Below are 21,025 nucleotides of genomic sequence, written 5' to 3' on the forward strand. Positions count from 1 at the left end.
TTACCTGTCTCTTCCTTGGATGCAGAGATTTTCAAGTTTTTGCCCTCAGGTGTTGACGTGGAGGGTGTTTTCGGGAGTGACATTATAAGCAATGCCTAGCACTCTCTGTAATTAGCTGAAATAACCCTCCGGAAAGCTAATCTACAAACATATTACCGGCATACAGTACTTGGGTTTGGCAGAGCTGCAACACAAACCTGCAGGGAAAAAAGAGAGACATAGAAGGGAAGGGAGGGAGGGATACCCGTTTAGTGTTCATGTTAAATTTGGAGTTTACAATTCATCTACCTTGGGTTTTCTTTGGGGAGATTTCTGGGCTCTCCCAAGATATCTGATGCAACTAAAATACCTGGGGCCAGGCCGGGAATGACACCCTGGACCCACCCCTCCGACCACCGGCACCACCTAAGGGCGCCCCTGGCTCGAGGCGAGTCGGCTGGATCCCGGCTTCCCCACAGGCCGCCCTCGCGCTCGCAGCTTCACCGACTCGAGGTCGGGCAGAGCTCGACCTCGTTTCTGCCGTCAGAAGTGATGGGAAACGGACACTTGCAACCCGTACCCGTAAATTGTGTTTCCCGCCAGACATCTTGTCGCCACGCCTTTCCCGGGACGCCTTCGTGTTGTCATGGAAACCCAGGACCCCGCGCCTTGGCAACCCTCAATGGCGGCTGCCTTCGGCGGTGCCGGCGGACGACGGAGACGGCTAAGAAACAGTATCTCGGGGATCGGATGTGTTTTAAATCCTAACACACTTTCAGTTGCATGAGGAATAAAAACGTTTAATCCAGCCGTTCTCACGGAGTCAGAAAGTGGATCCCAGGGCTTCCGAAGCAGGTGGGCGCCAGGGCGCAGGCGCTAGCCAGTGTCGCTCCCCGCGCCCCACCCCCTCGACCTCCCCACTCTCCCACTTTGGGACTAAAGGCGGGGTCCGACTGGAGCCAGTGTTTCGCCGTCCCTTCATTCCACTTTTTTGTTTCCTCTGTTTTTCCAGAAGCCAAATTCAGGGGGGAATGGGGTGATCAACAAGTATTGAGTTCCCATAAATCCTATCAACTGAGGCATTATTGCGGATGCTGCCTCTGTCCTTGGCATTTCCATCGAGTCTTCCTTGTATACTTCAGAGCCACTTGCGCCCGCGCCGCTCATACCCCAACCCCTACCACGACCCCCACTTTCCCTGCGGGCAGAAGGCATTCCTAGGTACAGAATTTTTTAGCTGGAGGTCGGTGAGGAAATTGCACCTCAGGCAGAGACAACCCGATCAAATCGTTGGGTCTTACTGCTTAAAAACCTGTTCACAGGAAGTTATGTGATAAATACATTGGAACAGAGATGCTGAAAACCCCCTCTCAACACCACCATGATCGGCTCTGCTGTACCCGACCCACAGCAAAGCCAATTGACTGACATCTGATTACGATAAAGGAAAATACACTTTATTGCAAGGTGCTAAGCAAGGAAAGCAGGCTCAAATGACCAGAATTCCCTGATAGCTCTCAGTGAGGTGTTTTCAAAAGCAAGGTGAGAAAGCAAGGCCACAGGCACCTGATCAGCTTGTAGCCATTTTTCTGATTCATTGCGGATTAGTGGTGAGTTAACCAGGTGTTATTTCAGGAGGCAATATCAACCTTACTGTTCCAAACGGTCTGGGGTCTATGTGCTTTCATGAGCATTCAATGTCTTCCCACTGGTGGTGGGGTTACTATCTATAAAACAACTGGAGGATATGGCTCAGAATATTTATCTATAGCCTTTGAGTAGGATCTAAGGGTCCTTGACTTGCTTAAACTGTTATTTTATCTCACTTGTTTTGTTTCTAAGTGTTCTCACTTCTCTGAATTTGCTCTTTGAAACTTGGGGAAGGCCTAGAAGGCTAAAGCTTTTCTACAAACAGGAGGCAGGGGATGTGGGGTGGGATGTCTGTCCCCTGGAAGGCCTCGGAGTTCTGCTGCCCAGATTCAGGATCATTTTGTATTAAGACGGAATCTTAATGCCAAGTAGTGCTGGTGGAATCCCTGCATTTAGATGAAGCTGTTAGGTGTCCTGTCAGGGGCTCTGAAGAGCTGCAGTACCATAGTCCTTTATGTCTCAGTGCAGAAAAGAATTTAGCAAGAGGCAAAGTGTTGGAGAAGACTCTTGAGAGTCCCTTGGACTGCAAAATCAAACTAGTCAATTCTAAAGGAAATCAGTCCTGAATATTCACTGGAAGGACTGATGCTGAAGCTGAAACTCCAATACTTTGGCCACCTGAATCAAAGAACTGACTCACTGGAAAAGACCCTGATGCTGGGAAAGACTGAAGGCAGGAGGAGAAGGAGACGACAGATGAGATGGTTGGATGGTATCACCATCCAACTGGATGGACAGGAGTTTGAGCAAGCTCCCGAAGTTGGTGATGGACAGTGTAGCCTAGCATGCTGAGGTCTATAGGGTCGCAGAGTCGGACACAACTGAAAGTGATAGATGTGGGACTTCACAGGTGGCCCAGTGGTAAAGAATCCACCTGCCAATGCAGAAGACACAAGGGACTCCAGTTCAATCCCTGGGTCAGGAAGATCCCCTGGAGTAAGAAATAGCACCCCACTCCAGTATTCTTGCCTGGAGAATCCCGTGGACAGAGGAGCCTGGCAGACTAGTCTAGGGAGTCGCAGAGCGTAACACAACTGTGCACACAAAGTGATAGATAGGAAATGATTTATTAGAATAGGATACTTGTAAGGTTTACAAGTGGGTGGGAAATTTCACACCAGGAAAACTTGCTGGGCTACCGTTTTATAATCAGAGGAAAAGTGGGGAGGAGAACTTCTTTGACTTTCTTGAGTAGACATCACCAGCCCCTCCTCCAGGTTGAACTGGGGAATTTTCTTGCCCCTACATGGTCAGACTAGGTCTGCAAGTTATTGTTCATGTGTGCAGAGACCATGTCCTAGGGATTGTTAACTTACTGGGTTCAGGGGGCAGGATGTGGGTCTCATACCACCACTAGTTTATTATTTGGGGCATGTCTCATGCTTTTGTTGCATGGTTTTGTTGCTAAGCAAACCTGCTCCATTGCATAATCATTAACTTGCAGGGACCTCCCACATTTTTTCTATTTACAACCCCCTGGTGGGGTTAATTTTCATCACCTATTGTTCTTTAGTTTCTAAGTCATTTCCAACTCTTCTGCAACTCCATGGACTGCATCCCACCAGGCTCCTCTGTCCATGGGATTTTCCAGGCAAGAATACTAGAGTGGGTTGCCATTTCCTTCTCCAGATCTTCCCAATTCAAGGATCAAACCCACATCTCCTGCTTGACAGGTTGATTCTTTACCACTGAGCCATCTGGGAAGACCATGTCTCTTTACTCTGTCCCTATCACGCCCTCCTCCAGGTGTTTACCCTTTTATGCTTAAAAGCGGGTAAAGGGCAATGATTGAAAGGTGGTTACTTCCAGGTGAGAAGGGACGTAGGCCTGCCTGGAGGAGGAGTAAAAACTTGGCTCAATGTCCATTCTCTATTGGGAGAACTGCAAGTTATTGTCATTCTGGTTAGCACCATCCTTTTAGCCCTCTTGGATGTTAAGTATTGGAGGATGAGTCTACAAAAAATTTAAATTAAGAGAAATACAGCAGTAAGCATTAGAAAATCATTAAAAGAAATGACCATGATTTTGAAGATTCAAACCATTTTACCCCATGCAGTTTCTAAATCTGGAAGAGGATCACTTAAGGCCTCAATCTGTTTTAGTTAGGCCTAGTATGTTTTATATTTGAGGGTCTTCTCAGTATAGATTTAATCTCTTTATTTTTTGTTAATATCCTTTGGTGATGAAAATGGCTTCCCTGCCCCTCGAGGGACAGAACTGTTTTTTAGTGTTAGTTATATAGATGGCATCTCTAGGCAAAGCCACTTGTGGACTTGGACCCCAGTGGCGTTTTGACTGTGAAAGCATCGAAGGCTGAGGGACCCCCATCACTCTCTGCATCTGAGGCATTTCCTCTTCCAATGCCCTTTTGGTCACTCAGTCGTTATCTAGTCTTTGAGGCCCCATGGACTGCAGCCCACCAGGCTCCTGTCCATGGAATTCTCTAGGCAAGAATATTGGGAGTGGGTAGCCATTTCCTTCTCCAGGGAATCTTCCCGACCCAGGGATCAAACCTGGGTCTCCTGCACTGCAGGCGGATTCTTTATCATCTGAGTCACCAGGGAAGCCCCTCCAAAGCCCTGGCTGCTTGCAAAGGGCCCATCGATTACAATCTTTCCTCCCATGTCCCTTCTGTCCACCCAGGGCACAATGATTTTGTCTGGGTACCCATGGGCCTTGTGGCCCACCATGGCCAGACTAGCACAGAAAGCCTGGTCTCCCTTTGGTTGTCCTAAGTGGACAAAGCCATTGTCACCTTTTGGGCCTTTTGTTTATCTCTCTGGGTGCATTCCACCTTTTTGGTCAGATCTCTGTCATTGAAAAACCAAATAAACCAGTTGGACCAAATTGCTCATAGGGGTCTGAGGACCAGCAATTGTTTTTTAAATTTTGTGTCTGATGTCTGGGGCAGACTGGGTATGAAATGCATAGCCAAAAGGGCCTGTTCCTTGGGAAAGGGGGATCCACATTTGTACACTTTTTAAAAGCTTTCACTAATCTCCTTTGAAAAAGGGCAGAATTTGCATCTGGTCCCCATTGTACTTCTTCCACTTTTTTCCTAATTAGCAGGCTTCACTGTAACTTTTTTATACCTTATTAAAAAGAATCATATGATCCCATCTATCCCTATCAGTAAATTTAGTGATTTCATCGTGGATCTGTCTTGGGGACAGCTTTGTTCCCCACCTGGTGTACTGAATGGCCTTCTTGGGCTTGGGCTGTCATTTCGTCAGCATGGATTCTGGCTACCAGTATCATATGCTGTTCTTTCTCAGGGGTGTAGCAGTGAGATAAAAATCTGTAAATTCCCCCTGGTGAAATCAAAAGATCTGATTAACCAGGTGAACTCCTGTGTGAAATGTTCAGGGTCCTCAGAAAAATTCCCCAACTTATCTGCCAGATTTAGATCAGACACTGAAAAAAGCGCATTTCTTGATTTTTATCAGAAATTCCTCTTGGAGGCAGAACCATAGGGGCACTTAGTGATAACTTACATAGCTATAGGTAATAGCTAGACCGAAAATTACCCCCTTGGTTAACCTAGAGTACAAAGGAGGTCTCGCCTCACCCTTGGGTGTGTTTCCCCTGGGATAATAGCCTTGGTTGGAGCAGCCATTTCCATAAATACAGAAGCTTTCACCAGAGCAATAGTTAGCTATTGAAAAGTTTTCTTCTCATGTTAAAATCCACCATGTAATTTAATTAAGAATTTAATGACTTTTCTAATGCTTTTGCTGTATTTCTTTTCAATCTTTTTGTAGATTCATCCTCCAACGCTTAACATCTAAGAGGGGTAACTAAAAAGGATGATGCTAACCAGAATGACATTGACTTACAGTTCTCCCAACAGAGAAGGGACAGCCAGATACTATCCCTTCACTAGGCTGACCTACGTCTCATCTCATCCAGAAGTAGCTAATGATCGATTGCCCTTTACCCACTTTTAAGCACAAAAGGTTAAACAACTGGAGGAGGGAAATAGGGACAGAGTAAAGGGACATGCAGGTGATTAAACAGTTAGTCCCACTAGGGAGTTGTAAATAGAAAAAAGAAGGGGGGAGACCCCTTTATGATTTACTCAACAGAGCAGGTTTGCTTAACCACAAAACCATGTAACAGAAGCATGAGACATGCCCCCCAAATAGTAAAACAATGGCGGTGTGAGACTCACACCCTGCCCAGTGAGCTTAGTAAGCTGATGGTCCCTAGGACATACTCTCTGCACACATAAAAAAACAGTAAGCTTGTAGATCTAGTTTGATCATGTAGGGACAAGAAAACTCCCCTGTTCAACCTGGAAGAGGAGCTGACGATGGAAGCATAATGTCTGTCTACTCAAGAAGGTCAAAGAAGTTCTTCTCCCTTCCCCACTTTTACTCTGATTATAAAACTGTAGCCCCAGTAAGTTCTGGGATGCAGCCTTTCTCACCTGTCCACTTGTAAACCTCACAGTGCCCTATTCTAATAAATCACTTATCTCTCACTTTGCCTCTTGCTGAACTCTTTTCTGTGTTGAGACATAAAGGACTATGGTACCAGAGCTCTTTGGAGCCCCCCCAAAATGACACCTAACAGTTTTGTACATGCCTCTAGTCTGAAAAACCAATGTCAGAAGGGGAGAAAACTTCTCTTTTCAGTCATCATATTTCTCAGTACCAAGCATAGTGCCTGGCACAAACACCTTCAATACGTGATGTTTCAAAATCAACTGGACAGTTCTATTGCTTCATTGCTTCTGTGTTTATATGCTTAGATCTCTGGGTTTGGGGCTAACAGCTGATAGAAATATGAGCAAAGGGTTGAAAATAAAAACAATATAATCTCTATGGCCCCTTTTAATTCTAAACACCTTGGATGTTTAGGCTACCACTTCATTAAGATAAACTAAAGAGCACCACAAAGCACAGTGATGTATCTGCTAGCATAAAGGCTGGCCTTCTGTTGGGAGGGGCATATTCACTGCAGAAGTGTGAATGTAATAATGTAGAAATAAGGAAGAAAGCATTTAGAAAAAATGGGAGTACAAAGAGAGTTTTAGATTTTTTTAAAAAACTACCACTTCTGAAATTAGGCCTGTATTTTTCTCAAATCTAAATTAGCTATTCAGAATAAGTCTTTACAGGGAAGACAAACTTTATTAAGGATTTAGTAGATTATATGGCTTGTACAGCTTTCCTACTAACCTAAAGCTTATGAATTTTAGCATCTATTGACTTTCAAACTGGGTATTAAATTCAGGGTGGGGAAGAGCACCAGTGGACCAAGCAAGAAGGACTCCTCTGTTTCAACCAGTATAGCCGTATTCTACCTTCTTTAAAAACTGGGTTCCAGCACTCTGTGACCTGACAGAGGCTTCAGTGAATCCTTACATAAGCTTCACTAATAATATTCATTTATTCTTCAAAACATTTATGTCCCAATTCCTTCCATTTCTGAGCTATCAACATAAAACCCTGGAGATGTGAAAGAATATCCAAGGCAGAGCTTTCTTTGACAGTAAACACACACACAAACACATACACAACTACTATATAAATGATATAAGTTACATGGAATTTTCCATTAGTAAATAAGTCACTTAGGCTTTATTAACAGAAGTATGAACTGTCTTCCATTTAGAGATTTATTCTACCTTCTAAGACTAGAAGTATTCTATATTGGCAGAAGAAAGTCCTTATTAGTCTCCTTTATCTCCACGATTTCTAAGTATTATATACACTAGTTCTAAACATTAGGTAAAAGCAGAAATACTTACATAATTCCACAGAAAACAAAAGTATTTTTTGCATAAAAGACCTCAACAATTCATAACTTGTATCTTTTTTAGGCTATGTAGCCCATGTGACCAACTTTTACAACATAAAATGTTCTATTTCCTATGAAGACTTCAGGGTTCAATTATTCAGGCAAGTAAAATTTCCTTTTAGAAGTTTGCCACCCTACCCTAATACTAAACAGATAAATCTGAAAGTAATTTTGGAGCTGGCAACAGGAATGCTTTTAGCAATCTTGTTACCAATTCTATTACACGAGAGTCTATTATATCAAGGTGCAAAGCCAATGCACATCACCCTGCGAATCTATTTAAAAGAAAAGTATACATTCTTGGGAGTGTGCAGGAAACATTTTCCTTGCCCAGGTCTTTTTTTTTTTTAAGGATTCTAATGAAATAATACTAAGGATTTAGGTTTGAAATTTATGGAGAGTAAGAAAATAATGAGGCCCTGTTTCTACCAGGGCTACTTGTTTGTAGCAACCCTGTGAGGTAGTTATTATCCCCATTTTACAGACAAGGAAAACTGTGGCTCTGATAAATTCAGCAACTTTGGGTCCCACTGCTAGTAAGTATGAGGTTATCTTAATTACAAGTCTGTACAAGGACTTTTTTGTTTTTGCCACACTGGTGGTTTACAAACTGGGTATTCTGAGTAGGAGGAAATGGGTATAACCAAACAAGAAGGGCTCCAGCCCTATATCCCTATCTGAACCAGAAGCAGCTATATTTTATGTTTTATATGCTGGGCTTAAGCCTAACAATTTAATTTTTCTTAAAAGGTTTCAAAACTAACATATTTAAACTACTACACTGTAGTATGTATTAGGCCACCTACTTACCACAGATATGCTAGTTTATCTTCGTCATTTCCCCCCAGAGAGAACAATGAACTTTATTCAAAATTACATAATTCTACACAAAACAAAAATATTTTTGTATAAAAGGCTTCAACAATTCATAACTTACATCTTTTTAGCCTATGTAGCCCATGTAACGAACTTTTACAACATAAAATGTTCCGTTATGTTTCCTATAAAGACTTCAGGATTCAATTTTTCAGGCAAGTATAGTTTTTATATTATGATGAAAATTGCCCATACTAAATGAATTGCAGCCTCGGTTTTCTAATTAAGCTCTAACATGAGGAAGCAACTTTACCTAGGCAATTGCAGTAATTAATCCACCAAAAACCAATAAAAGCACCCTCCATTTTCCTTCCCTATCCAGAACCAACAATAAAAGCATCTGACAAATGTGTAACATTAGAGATCTTAGTTGTTCTCTTAGGTAACACACTCAAACTAATGATTATACTCTATAGGAAATTAATTAATTAATTAATACTTTATAGGAAAGAAATTTTAACCTCATTACTTTTCAAAAGGAAAAAAGTATCATTCCATAAGTGAAAATCATTTCCACCGCTATTAACAAAAGAAGGGAATGAAAAAACAAACTCAATAAATCTTTCATTAGTAAGAAGTTTTAGTTTAATTTATTTGTTTAGAAGAGTGTAAGTAGTTCTCTAAAGGCAAGACTTTCATTAAAAGCAGCTAGTAGTAAGATCATGGCTGTTAAACTAATGTCTTTCACAGAAAGTGGCTTTTCCTTGAAGTGTTTCTAAAAATATCTTAGGACAGTCTTATCATTCTAAACAGCCTATAATTATATACATATTATTTGTTGTCACTTTAAAATCTTGGGTAGAAAAAAAAGTACTAATAAACAAAGGGAGGATGAGAGTTTAAAAACAAACAAACAAAACCCAGCCTTGATCAGTCTAATAAATACAGTATTCAGAATGAGTACACAGCAACAAAGTCCTCTCAATGGAGTGTACATTCACAGTACTGAACAAAACATACAGACCTAAGAATTCCACTCTCTCGCTTCAGTAGACTGGCTTATTCATAACCACATCTTAAACCAGTGTGCTTTTCTCAGCTCCCTCTTTGTATTTAAAATGTAGTTCTAAGTTCCAGTCAGTGATTGACTCATTTTAATTTTTAGAAAAATGCTGGAAATTATGAGCTATATTAAAGCAGTCTTATTGGAATGTTATTCCATTACAACTACAATACCACTGTACAGATAATTACTGCTTGGGACATGTGGAGTACCTTTTAAAAATAACCTTCCTTGAGGTACGGTTTTGTCTTTTGGACCAAAAGTATGGGAAATAAAAGAGGGGACTTAGCTGGGTACTTGCAGTACACATAACAGTTATGACTTTTAAGAAATTTTACTTACCTTTCTGTGAGATTCAAATTGACATTAAATCAATTTGAAAAAGACTTCTCACAACTTTCTAGACAGCAATAGGGCTACTAGAATACCAAGATAATAGCTTCTCAAGTTGGCTGCTTTCCCAGTTTTGAGTAATTAAGTCTCCCTTCTTTGGGGTGGACCTACATGGTCTCCAAAGCTCCATCTTTACAGATATAATCATACCTCATATAAACAACCAAAATAATTCCTGCACACCACATTGTATTATTAGCCCTAGGCATCTTATAACATGGGAACATCACACAATAAAGTACATTTTCTTGAAAATGATCACCTATTATTTACTGTACCTAAAGTATACTACCATTAAGAATAATTGAGTGAATGCAGAAGCCAGCTTCTCTGGATCTTTAGTATTCCCTTTAATATTAATGGTTGTGATTAATACTTACGATACAGACTCACTAGTCTGCAAAACAACAGAGGTCAGTATTCATTAGATAAAACTATACCAATGGTTACTTCTAAATAGCTTCAAAGAAATTATTGCCTGAAAGTTTAAACAACAACAAAAAATTTATCTTCCACATAAGTTCTACAATAAAATAGTTTAAACACATGATTGATTCTGCAAGTTCTTTTTCAAAACTGCTTCATACACTAGAAAATATTTTTCTTTGTCCGGCCTCACTCCTTTTTCTCTTCCTGCTTTTGTCCCCCTCGATATATAATATTATGGATGCAAACTCAAGAATTCAAGGTGTAAGGGATAATATTGCTTCACAGATATCATGACTACACAGTATAGCAAAAACAAGATAAAATTTAATAGACCTGAACTTAAAAATACAAATTAGGATATGTAATAAGATTATATTTGGAAAAATAGGTATTTTCTCTATTAGAAACAGCAAAACATTCCACATTATTTTCTTTCCCAATTGCATGGTTTATTAACATACATTCTAATAGTGTGCATGAAAAAATTTCTAAGCCACAGGTACTTAAGTGATTTCTTCAGCAGCGTTCTGGCTAATTCAGTGGCCAAAAAAACATGATGTTTGGTCTCTAATTAGATGGAGTTAAGAAACAAAACCAAATTTCTGAGATTTAAGCTGATATGACTTAGCAAAAATCTGTCGTTACATCAGCTACAAGTTTCCCTTATCCCAAAAAGGAAAAAAATTGACTGCTTAAAAGTGTCCAAACTTCCAGTAAACTTTTAACAGCTCATTTTCAGGTGACCTAGGAATGGAGTGAGCCATCTGTAAAGCCTGAAGTGGTCCAAATAACACAGATAACTTCATGATGGCTGAAAACAGATGCTGGCCCCAAGTCAGGTAATACCCAATCTTCAGTGTCAATGAAGGAAACAATGTCCAAGCTTCTAAAACATGTAACGACAAGTCCAGGAACGTGGCCGGATATAATCCAGAAATGTGGGCTGCAAGGGGGAAAAAAAAAAAAAGGAAGAATAGTTTATTTATATGCTCTGTACATATGAGGTATGGGGTAGATTAAGGGGGTGCTGTTAGCTATTGTACTATCTTTTTAAAAATTTTATTATGTATGTATTTATTTATTTTTGGGTACACTGGGTCTTTGATGCTGCTTGGGCTTTTCTCTAGTTGCGGCGAGTGGGGGCTACTCTCTAGTTGCAGCGTGCGGGCTTCTCATTGTGGTGGCTTCTCTTGTTGTGAAGCAGAGGCTCTAGGGTGCATGGGCTTCAGGAGTTGCAGCACGTGAGCTCAGTAGTTGTGGCTCCCAGGCTCTAGAGCAACGGCTCAATAGCTATGGCACATAGGCTTAGCTACTCTGCAGCAGATCAGGGATCGAACCCAAATGTCTCCTGCATTGGCAGACAGACTCTTTACCACTGAGCCACCAGGGAAGCCCACATACTGTACATGTCTTAAATGCCTTCCAGCATTTAAGCTATAAGCAGCTCACTAATTCAAAAAAAGTTCATCATTTTTATCTACAGCACAGATTTACTTGATTTAGAAGCTTTACATGAGGCTAAGTCCAGCAAAATTTACAAAACTGCATGGACTCCTGACCAAATTCCAAACAGACATTACCCTTTTTCTGTATCTTGTGTTTTATTTTATGAGCACCACTCAAAATCTAAATGGTGGTGGGATAAGGATGATAATATACACAAATTACTATAATAATACAAAGTTTAAAATTACTGAATTATCTAAATGAGGAAGAGGAGAAAGTTCAGAAATAGAAAAGAGACTGGAGCAAGAACTGGAAAAAGCTTCATGGATGACACTGCATCCAAACTGGATTTTGATAAAATCTGACAGGTGAAATCTGAGTGCAAAGAGCAGACTGACGAGAGACAGAGTTCAGAGCAATTGGTTCAAATGCACAAAGGGGATTCATAGGAAATAAGGAGGGGTTGAGAGCAGCACAGCAAAATCAGGGTGGACAGCAGAAGCTTTGGAAGAGAAACGGATTGATTTGATTTCGGGTATCTTTAGTTATGGGATCCCCAGGTAGTGCAGTGGTAAAGAATCCACCTGCCAATACAGGAGATGCAAGAGATGCAGGTTCAATCCCTGAATGCTGCTGCTGCTGCGTCACTTCAGTCGTGTCCGACTCTGTGCGACCTCACAGACAGCAGCCCACCAGGCTCTCCCGTCCCTGGGATTCTCCAGGCAAGAACACTGGCGTGGGTTGCCATTTCCTTCTCCAATGAGTGAAAGTGAAAAGTGAAAGTGAAGTCGCTCAGCCGTGTCCGACTCTTAGGGACCCCATGGACTGCATGCAGCCTACCAGGCTCTTCCGCCCATGGGATTTTCCAGGCAAGAGTACTGGAGTGGAGTGCCATTGCCTTCTCCAGAACACTGTTATGAAGAGTTTATTACTTCAGGAAGGAAGAGGTAAAAGATAAATATTTGTGGGTTTAAATGGATATACATGCCACTGAGAAAACCCTGGAGAAGACCTGCACTTTCAGGGCACAGGAAGAATATTAGAAGGAGCTAAAGAAAAATCAGATGAGGAGGGAAAAAAGAGAGACAGAACCAAGAAGTAGGAGAGTTCATGTGAAGAAAACAAACGAAAAGTTCAAGGACAGTACAGTAAGATTAGATAAGTTACTGCTTTTATTCCACATTTCCCTCCCCTTAACATTAATCACCGTCTCCACTACTCCCTTCCCCTTAATCCTGCCCACAACTCTCATAATCAGAGGACAAATAGGTTACTTTTCTACTCCAGTCTGATTGAAGACTCACATTTTTCAGAGGGCAGTGTTGACGTGCATACCACTCTTGGGAATAAAAACACAGGAGGACTGCATTGCCCGCAAAAAGGGAAGTCCACATCAGGACATTCCAAATTGGTCTTTTCCGACTATCGTTGACAATAAAGTTGAAAGCCACTAAAGTTATGAAAACAACAAAAGTTATATACAGTCATCAAAACAATCTACCAGGAGTTTAGGAGACTCAGATGTTTGCTATAATCATTCAGTTACCATAAACAGCTTCAGCTGTGTATATACAGTTCTATTCTGGCCACTGGTCATATAAGTAGAAACGAAGCTTCATTGTTAAAACTTATTAATCAGTGATTATTTAGAAATCAATCAGTATTCCGAATAGGTGAAAATATATATTCCATGAAAGCATTCATATTCTAACTTGTCCCTCTCCACCCCACCCAAAAAAAGGGTTAGTTTTTTTCAGAGGGTGAACACTGTGTTAAGAATGGCAAGGTTTTTATAGTTTGTATGAGCTACCAAAGCAGTGGTATCAACAGTCTTCAAGAGGTTATTTAGCTCATTTCCCAACATCCAAGTGTAAACATCTTGCAACAGAATTGTGTATAATTACTCAAAATGAATGTTCTTACCACCTGACGAACACTGCCTTGATATGAGTACTATCTAGTTTTCTACATCAATGTTCTGTTTTCTTTTAGCATTATACTCAGTACTCACGAGACGCCAAGATACTCACTTCCAAAGAACATGAAGAGCACAAAGAGCACTGGATAGAAAAAGTTCAAGCTCACAGCCAAGGCATACTCGTGCACCGTGGCCGACACGGCAAAGACAGCTAACATGGCCACTGCCCTGAGCCTCTTTGTGAAAAACTGCAGTGAAAGGAAAACATAAGGGCAACTTTCAAAAAGCAAGTTGTCAGACGTGCACTGCACAAGACACACTGAAAACGTACCAAAGGCACCCCTGCAATTAGATCTGTATTTGCTTTTCTAAGTTTACTCCTCGGAGTAATACAAATGTACTAAAATAATGACAAAAAACATTTGTGCTTAAAAATCCTTATTTCACTACATGAGGCATTTCCAAAACTAATGTTGAAAGACTGAGCACATCTTCAAAAACATTAATAACTTATATCTCTAACACACTACGGTTGACAAAACCTAGTTTTCATTTATAAATGGACACAGAGTAACACTGTACGGTAGACTGGGCAGGTACCATTTTTACAGGTAACAAAACTAAGATTCAGAAACAAGGGACTTGCCTCATCCATAAGTCAAACTACCCTTACAAGTGAAGGACATTCAAATACAGTGTCATTTGTACCACAACACACTGTCATTCAGCCAATAGTGCCCTTACTTAACAATTCAAACCTACAATCCAGACATCAGTGTTAATGAGATACCAGTGTTAACTGTCTACATTTAAGTCAGTCTAAATAAATTCTGTTGTAAAGAATGTCTGGAGACATACATTAATAATCTATACTGGAGAGTTGTAAATTCGACCATAGGAGCTTTCTCCACTTTTAACAAAAGGAACAAAAACAAAAAACAAATGGAGCAAGTAAGGGGGAGATTGGAGATTATCTGTTAGCAATGAGACTCCTTTTAAAAAAAAAAAAAAAAAAAAAATCAACCATTATGGGTGGATCATTTCAGCTTCTCCAAATGCCTCCATGCATTCTTACATCACAGCAGTGAAATCCAGAGTAGAGACATGGTCTTAATCCTGGCACCTGTACACACTGGTCCTCTATGCAGGACTACTCAAAGCAGAAGACTTCTGAGAGCTTACGGGCTCACAAGAAAATTGCGGACAACTAAGGATAATTTCTTTCAGCTGTACAATACTAATTCTTTCTGGAAAAGAATCTCTGTTTCTTCAACAATTTCAACTAAACCTCACTGCTCACCCAGAGAAAGTCCTTGTAAGCATAGTAATATAGCCAGTCATGGACCACCACATTCCAGGTCCTGTAATAGTTAGAGTACGATGTAGAGTTCCACCAGTCCTGAGGAAAAAAAGCAAAGGTGTAAACACATAAACAAAGCCAAAGCAAAACCTCCTGAATCCTCCCAGAGAATATACGCACATAATGAGACATCCAGAGAGTGTGATGATAAATTGCTGGTCCACACACTGATGCAGAAAAATCTTCAAAGGCATTTTGGTTATTAGTGTTCAATGTGACATTAATCCTAATTCAACGGATGATTAAGTTCCCAGGTTCATTGTGTCTCATCGTCATCAAACAAGTTATGATGGAAGACACACCACATAATCATTAAGTAACCTAATGTTCATCTAAGTAACAATCACTTACCTTGCTAAAACACAATGAGAGAATTTGAAGGTCACAGACTCAGACTGTGTGATAACCCTCAAGATCAGTTTGCTGGTATCATAAACAGCAAAATGTAAGCTGCACAAGTGAGACGGCATAGGCGTATCTTGTTCCCTCTAAGATCAAACCAGTGGAAGAAGACATCTAAAATTTACACACTCACTGCTTTTTTGAGAGAAGAGTAGGGTAGGCTTAGAATGTTGCCAAAACATCAACAAACAAAACTCTAGAGGGCTTTGGGTAGGATTACAGAACACCACTGGGGGAGGAGATGGCAACCCACTCAGGGAATCTTGCCTGGAGAACTCCACGGACAGAGAAGCCTGGCAAGCTACAGTCCACGGGGTCAAAAAGAGTCAGACACAACTGAAGCGACTTAGGACAGAACACTATGAACCAATCTGCCTCAGCCTACAACTTAATATCAACTTTGGAAGCATAAGAATACTATCTGAAGCAGAATTAAAGCCTTTCAAAACAAAGGAGGGAAATGTTACTTCCTTCATGAACTGTTGAACAATTTGCTGACATCACTCCTACAGCACCAGACAGCCAATTTCAAATGAATAAAAAGTCAGCAAAGTCTCAGAATGCCCTCTGGACACATGCTTTCCCACTGTAATCACCAGTATGGGATCCAGTAGAAAGCAAATGTGGATCTAAGGGAGCAGATGTTAGAGGTAGCAGAAAAGACAAGACTATGCCACTTTTATCAGCAACAAAATTTCTGACTTAATATCCGTAAAACCTGTGGGGAAAAATGACTTCACAACATTTATGTTAAAAAGCTAGTAGCCAACAATATTCAAATACTTAACAACGAGAAAACAAAACGTGAAAAGGAGAATGAGTCCAAGTACATGTTACCTTATAAAACATCCTGTCACCAAAGCGTAACATCTCAGCAAAGGCATTGAGCCAACAGTGCAAAAAGGCAAAAAAAGTAAGAAAGATTATCAGCGCACCTAAAAATAAGATGAACAATATTAGAATCTTCCTAAATAGCTCATATACTAGTAAGTTAATTACATGTTGTCATTTGCTTAGCTAAATTACTTTGTAAAATTAGTTATTATTCCAGCTTATCCATTCCAGAAACGATATGGTATTTTTTGAAAGCTATTTCAACCCAATAAAGAAATGACTTTTTTCCAAGTGGGTTTTATAGATGAAAATGACCCAGTTTGTTTTTAATGGAAATGCTTAAATGTATGGCTTAACTTGGTAGTAGACTTCTGTCATTCTAAAATACTCCATGCCTTTGAATCCATCCCACAACCTGGAAGCAACTTTCTAATACCTCTCTACCAGGCAAATGCCTGTTTATTTTTTAATACCAAATACTAAAAATATCATCTCCACTATAAACAAAGTTCATCAGCACGTTATATACATTACACAGTATTTTAAAATATCCATTTATATGCCCATCCCTTTCAAAAATATTGTCTACTATGTGTAAGACTGTGTAGGAGAGACTATGACTGGCTGACCTGGCTATAACACACAATCCTTGAGCTTACGGAATTGGTAGCCTAGTGGGGAAGATATATATAAGTAACACGTACTCTATCAGAAGGACAGATAGATTTACTGGAGTAAATCTTGAAGGGCAAGCAGGGAGTGGTACTAGAAAATGTCTGGGGGAGAGGGAAAGGAAGAGAGAACATGATGACAGGAAACAGTACCATTTAATGGGTAGAGAAAAGAGAAAGAGTAAGTAAAGGAAACTAAGCTGTTCACTGCTATGTATGGCATGGCCAGAAAGAATAAGAGGGGCAAGAGAGACTTTAACATGTGGTCAACAGCATTCAATGCTTCATGGAGATCAAACAGATTAAGGGCTAAACCAACTACTGGAGGAGGTCAGTGATTTTAATAAAGGCCATTTCAATGGCCTGGTCCAATCAGGAGCCAGAGTACAGTGACTGAACAGTGAATGAGAAGATAAAGCATAAATATGGACTATGTGCATTCACTACAGTCAGGGAAAGCAAAACTTGAGTGAAAGTGAGACGACAAATGGAAACAATAGCCAGAGACAGGAAGTATGCTTCATTTGTGGGATATATGGAAAGAGATCAGAGATGGGTATAGATGTGTAGATGAGTTTATAGTGAAAAGCAGGTCAGTCAAAGGTGCTCATATGCAATAGCTTTCTGCTTTTCTTGCAACTTCATGAATGGCCATATTAACCAGTACCCACATTACCTGGCAAGATGGAGTTAAATATACATAAGATCAGAACACGAGCGCTAAAGGGCTCCTGTTTGATATTCCGAAATAAGGGGGTGCAGATTCTTTCAAAGATGTAGTACACATAAAAAAGGCAACCAAAAACCTGGAACATAACAAAGATAATAATGGTGGCTTGATCAGGAAAGATAAAAAGTGATTTTTTTTCCTTCAAAAGAAGATACATACGTGATCCGTATACTAATGTTTACATATATATACACACACACCATTTAACATGAGTGTGTAAGATTGCTGAACTTTAATCCTTCAGAGATAGTACTCAAGGCCAATATCTATCATACCCATTCTCAAGCCTTTACCAAATGCCATGTTTAAAAGATCAGACTTTGAAATCTGCTTTTCCTGTTACATGAAACCCATAACAAAAAAACCTATTTCATAAATGGGTATTTGATTGACACAAGATTTTAAAATTTGTTCTTCTGGGATTTATGATACAGATAAGGGGTTGGGAGAGTGTCAGACCACATCTACATATACATATATATATATTAATAATAAAATAAAAAACAGAAAGGGAGGGGAAAATTAGTGTAGATGCAAACGGAAGTAACCACATAGAATTACTTTAATTACAGTAAAAAGTTTGATTATAGAAAATTACTTTTGATGTGTTGGCAAAGCAAATACCAGTTACTGTACTGGGAAGAGTTTCCACTTACACAAGATATCTAGAATAGTCAAATTCATAGAATCAGAAAGAACACTGGTAAATGCTAGAGGCTAGGGCAAGGAGAGGGGACGAGGAGTTAGTGTTTAATGGATACAGAGTTTCAATTTAGGAAGGTGAAAAATTTCGGGATATGGATGATGGTGAGAGTTGCACAATACCGTGAATGTACGTGGTGCCACTGTACAGGTAACATGGTTAAAACAGTATGTTGTACACTATGTGATTTTACCACAATATTAAAATACATACACACACACACACACACACAACACACACACACACACACACATATATAAGACTTCAGTAAGAGTTTTAGAGCTCCTGGTAGACATGAATTTACCAACATTTTAAATATATTAAGTTATTATTGTATTCAAATCCCCATCTTCTACCAATCAACAAACCTCAGGCACAAAAAAATTTACCTGTGCAAACTGCATAGTCACATAACCCCATCTTACAGTGGGAGTCCTAAAAAGGAAGAAACAAAACAACTTTCTCAATAAAGTAAATAACTGAACTTTAAAAAAGATCCTCACAGTATTTTCCCCACACAGAACATCATTTTTGATGTAGGAAATACGTGTATAATTCTGTTGAGAATTACTGCAATCCAATCAGATTGCTAGAATCACCATTTGGGATTTCCCATGCCAGCAGGACTCCTGCTCTGTACTCCTGCATGAACTGGCCCACCTAACCGCCTCACTCCTGGCACATTCTGGTGCTATCCCATTTCTGCTTCCTAGTGCCATTACCTGGGATAGCTGTCACGGTAGATGAGGGTAGGAGCAAACAAGAAGTACAAGTACTGGTTGACTGTGGGTACTGGAACAGTGCCTGGAAAAAGGAAACTATGTTAGACTGGAGGCGCTTCATTTTCTTTCAGCAAAACTGAAAGGGGAAAATAAGCACATAATAGGGAAGACAAATAGCTACCTCTCCTTAGCTCATGATGTTTCCTCTTGCTCTGTCAAAATGATGACTTCTTATCCCTAAATTAACTGAATATTACCAATCCCTCTGTGGGCTTCCCTGGTGGCTCAGATGCTAAAGCACCTGCCTGCAATGCGGGAGACCTGCATTCAATCCCTGGGTCAGGAAGATTCTCTAGAGAAGGAAATGGCAACCCACTCCAGTACTCTTGCCTGGAAAATTCCATGGACAGAAGAGACTAGTAGGCTATAGTCCATGGGGTCGCAAAGAGTCAAACACAACTGAGTGACTTCACTTTTAATCCTTTTAAGTTAAGTTATTCCTGTGACTCCTTGATTTGGAAGGAGAAAGCACATAGGCATAATGAATCTATTAACATTCTACAGAGGCAGAACACTCTCTGACATAAATCACAGAAAAATCCTCTATGAGCCACCTCTATGACCCTCCCAGTAATGGAAATAGAAACAATAAACAAATGGGACCTAATTAAAAGCGTTTGCACAATGAAGGAAACTATAAGCAAGGTGAAAAGGCAGCTTTCAGAATGGGAGAAAATAATAATAAACGATACAACTGACAAAGAAGTAATCTCCAAAATATACAAGCAGCTGCGTGCTGCTCAAAACCAGAAAAACAAACAACCCAACCAAAAAGTGAGCCAAAGAACTAAACAGACATTTCTCCAAAGAAGACATACAGATGGCTAATAAACACATGAAAAGATGCTCAACATAACTCACTATTAAAGAAAAGCAAATCAAAACCACAATGAGGTATCATCTCACAGCAGTCAGAAAAGCCACCGTCAAAAAGTCTACAAACAATAAATGCTGGAGAGGGTGTGGAGAAAAGGGAACCCTCTTACACTGTTGGTGAGAATGCAAACTGGTACAACCACTATGGAGAACAGTGGTAGATTCCTTAAAAAACTGGAAATAGAACTGCCAGACGACCCAGCAATCCCACTGCTGGGCATACACACTGAGGAAACCAGAACTGAAAGAGACACATATACCCCAGTGTTCATTGCAGCATTGTTTACAATAGCCAGGACATGGAAGCAACCTAGATGTCCACTGCCAGACGAATGGATAAGGAAGTTGTGGTACATATAAAATGGGATATTACTCATTTCCCATTGGAATGCATTTGAGTCAGTTCTAATGAGGTGGATGAACCCAGAGCCTATTATACAGAGTGAAGTCAGTCAGAAAAAGAAACATTAATACTGTATATTAAGGCATATGTATGAAGTTTAGAAAGACAGTAACGATAATCCTATATGCAAGACAGCAAAAGAGACACAGATGTAAAGAACAGACTTTTGGACTCTGTGGGAGAAGGCAAGGGTGGCATGATTTGAAAGAATAGCATTGAAACAAGTATATTAACATATGTAAAACAGATGACCAGGGCAAGTTTGATGCATGAAGCAGGGCACCCAAAGCCAGGGCTCTAGGATAACCCAGAGGGATAGGGTGAGGAGGGAAGTGGGAGGGGGGTTCAGGATGCAGGGGACACTTGTATACCTGTGGCCAATTCATGCTGATGTATGGCAAAAACCATCACAATATTGTCAAGTAATTATCCTCCAATTGAAATAAATTAACAAAAAAACATTCTACACAAATAATGCAAAGTTGCAAGAGTCTAATAATCAGTGTTTTTAAATTTGGGTTGCTACAAAGGTAAAACAGAAACAATCAGGAAACAGCAAGAAAGTTCCAAATCAATACAAACCATATATATACATATATATATGTGTGTGTATATATATATATATATTTCTCCTTCCTAACAAGTTGGGTTTTTTGTTTTTTGGATCCTTATATTTAAAACCAAACATAATGTCTACAGAATGTAATATACAATCAATCCCAGTAAACACCCTAAGGTTGAAATACCCTATGAACAATCCTTTGA

The 21,025-nt window shown here is 40.0% G+C and overlaps 2 protein-coding genes across 7 annotated transcripts in view; both read right to left on the reverse strand.

Annotated features, from left to right (window-relative positions):
* The window catches only part of AXDND1 (axonemal dynein light chain domain containing 1), an 83,606-nt gene extending 81,391 nt beyond the window's left edge, over positions 1–2,215 (reverse strand). The window contains exons 1-2 of one of the 5 annotated variants that reach the window (XM_006048574.3): positions 560–2,210; positions 5–197 (exon numbers count right to left, since the gene is read on the reverse strand). In XM_006048574.3, coding sequence (XP_006048636.3) covers positions 5–83 — 79 coding nt within the window. In that variant the 5' untranslated portion in view covers positions 84–197; positions 560–2,210. The other 4 variants (XM_025285554.2, XM_044942791.1, XM_025285555.2 and 1 more) reach the window with 4 other exon arrangements.
* A 6,657-nt stretch (positions 2,216–8,872) lies between these two features.
* The window catches only part of SOAT1 (sterol O-acyltransferase 1), a 64,096-nt gene continuing 51,943 nt past the window's right edge, over positions 8,873–21,025 (reverse strand). For both annotated transcript variants that reach the window (XM_006048572.4, XM_006048573.4), the window contains exons 9-16: positions 18,922–19,003; positions 18,589–18,634; positions 17,443–17,572; positions 16,099–16,196; positions 14,800–14,898; positions 13,612–13,747; positions 12,886–13,031; positions 8,873–11,078 (exon numbers count right to left, since the gene is read on the reverse strand). In XM_006048572.4, the coding sequence (XP_006048634.2) occupies positions 11,022–11,078; positions 12,886–13,031; positions 13,612–13,747; positions 14,800–14,898; positions 16,099–16,196; positions 17,443–17,572; positions 18,589–18,634; positions 18,922–19,003 (794 nt within the window). In that variant the 3' untranslated portion in view covers positions 8,873–11,021. The remainder of the gene's footprint in view (positions 11,079–12,885; positions 13,032–13,611; positions 13,748–14,799; positions 14,899–16,098; positions 16,197–17,442; positions 17,573–18,588; positions 18,635–18,921; positions 19,004–21,025) is intronic.

The sequence above is a fragment of the Bubalus bubalis genome, chromosome 5 (assembly GCF_019923935.1).
Source record: "Bubalus bubalis isolate 160015118507 breed Murrah chromosome 5, NDDB_SH_1, whole genome shotgun sequence".
NCBI classification, from domain to species: domain Eukaryota; kingdom Metazoa; phylum Chordata; class Mammalia; order Artiodactyla; family Bovidae; genus Bubalus; species Bubalus bubalis.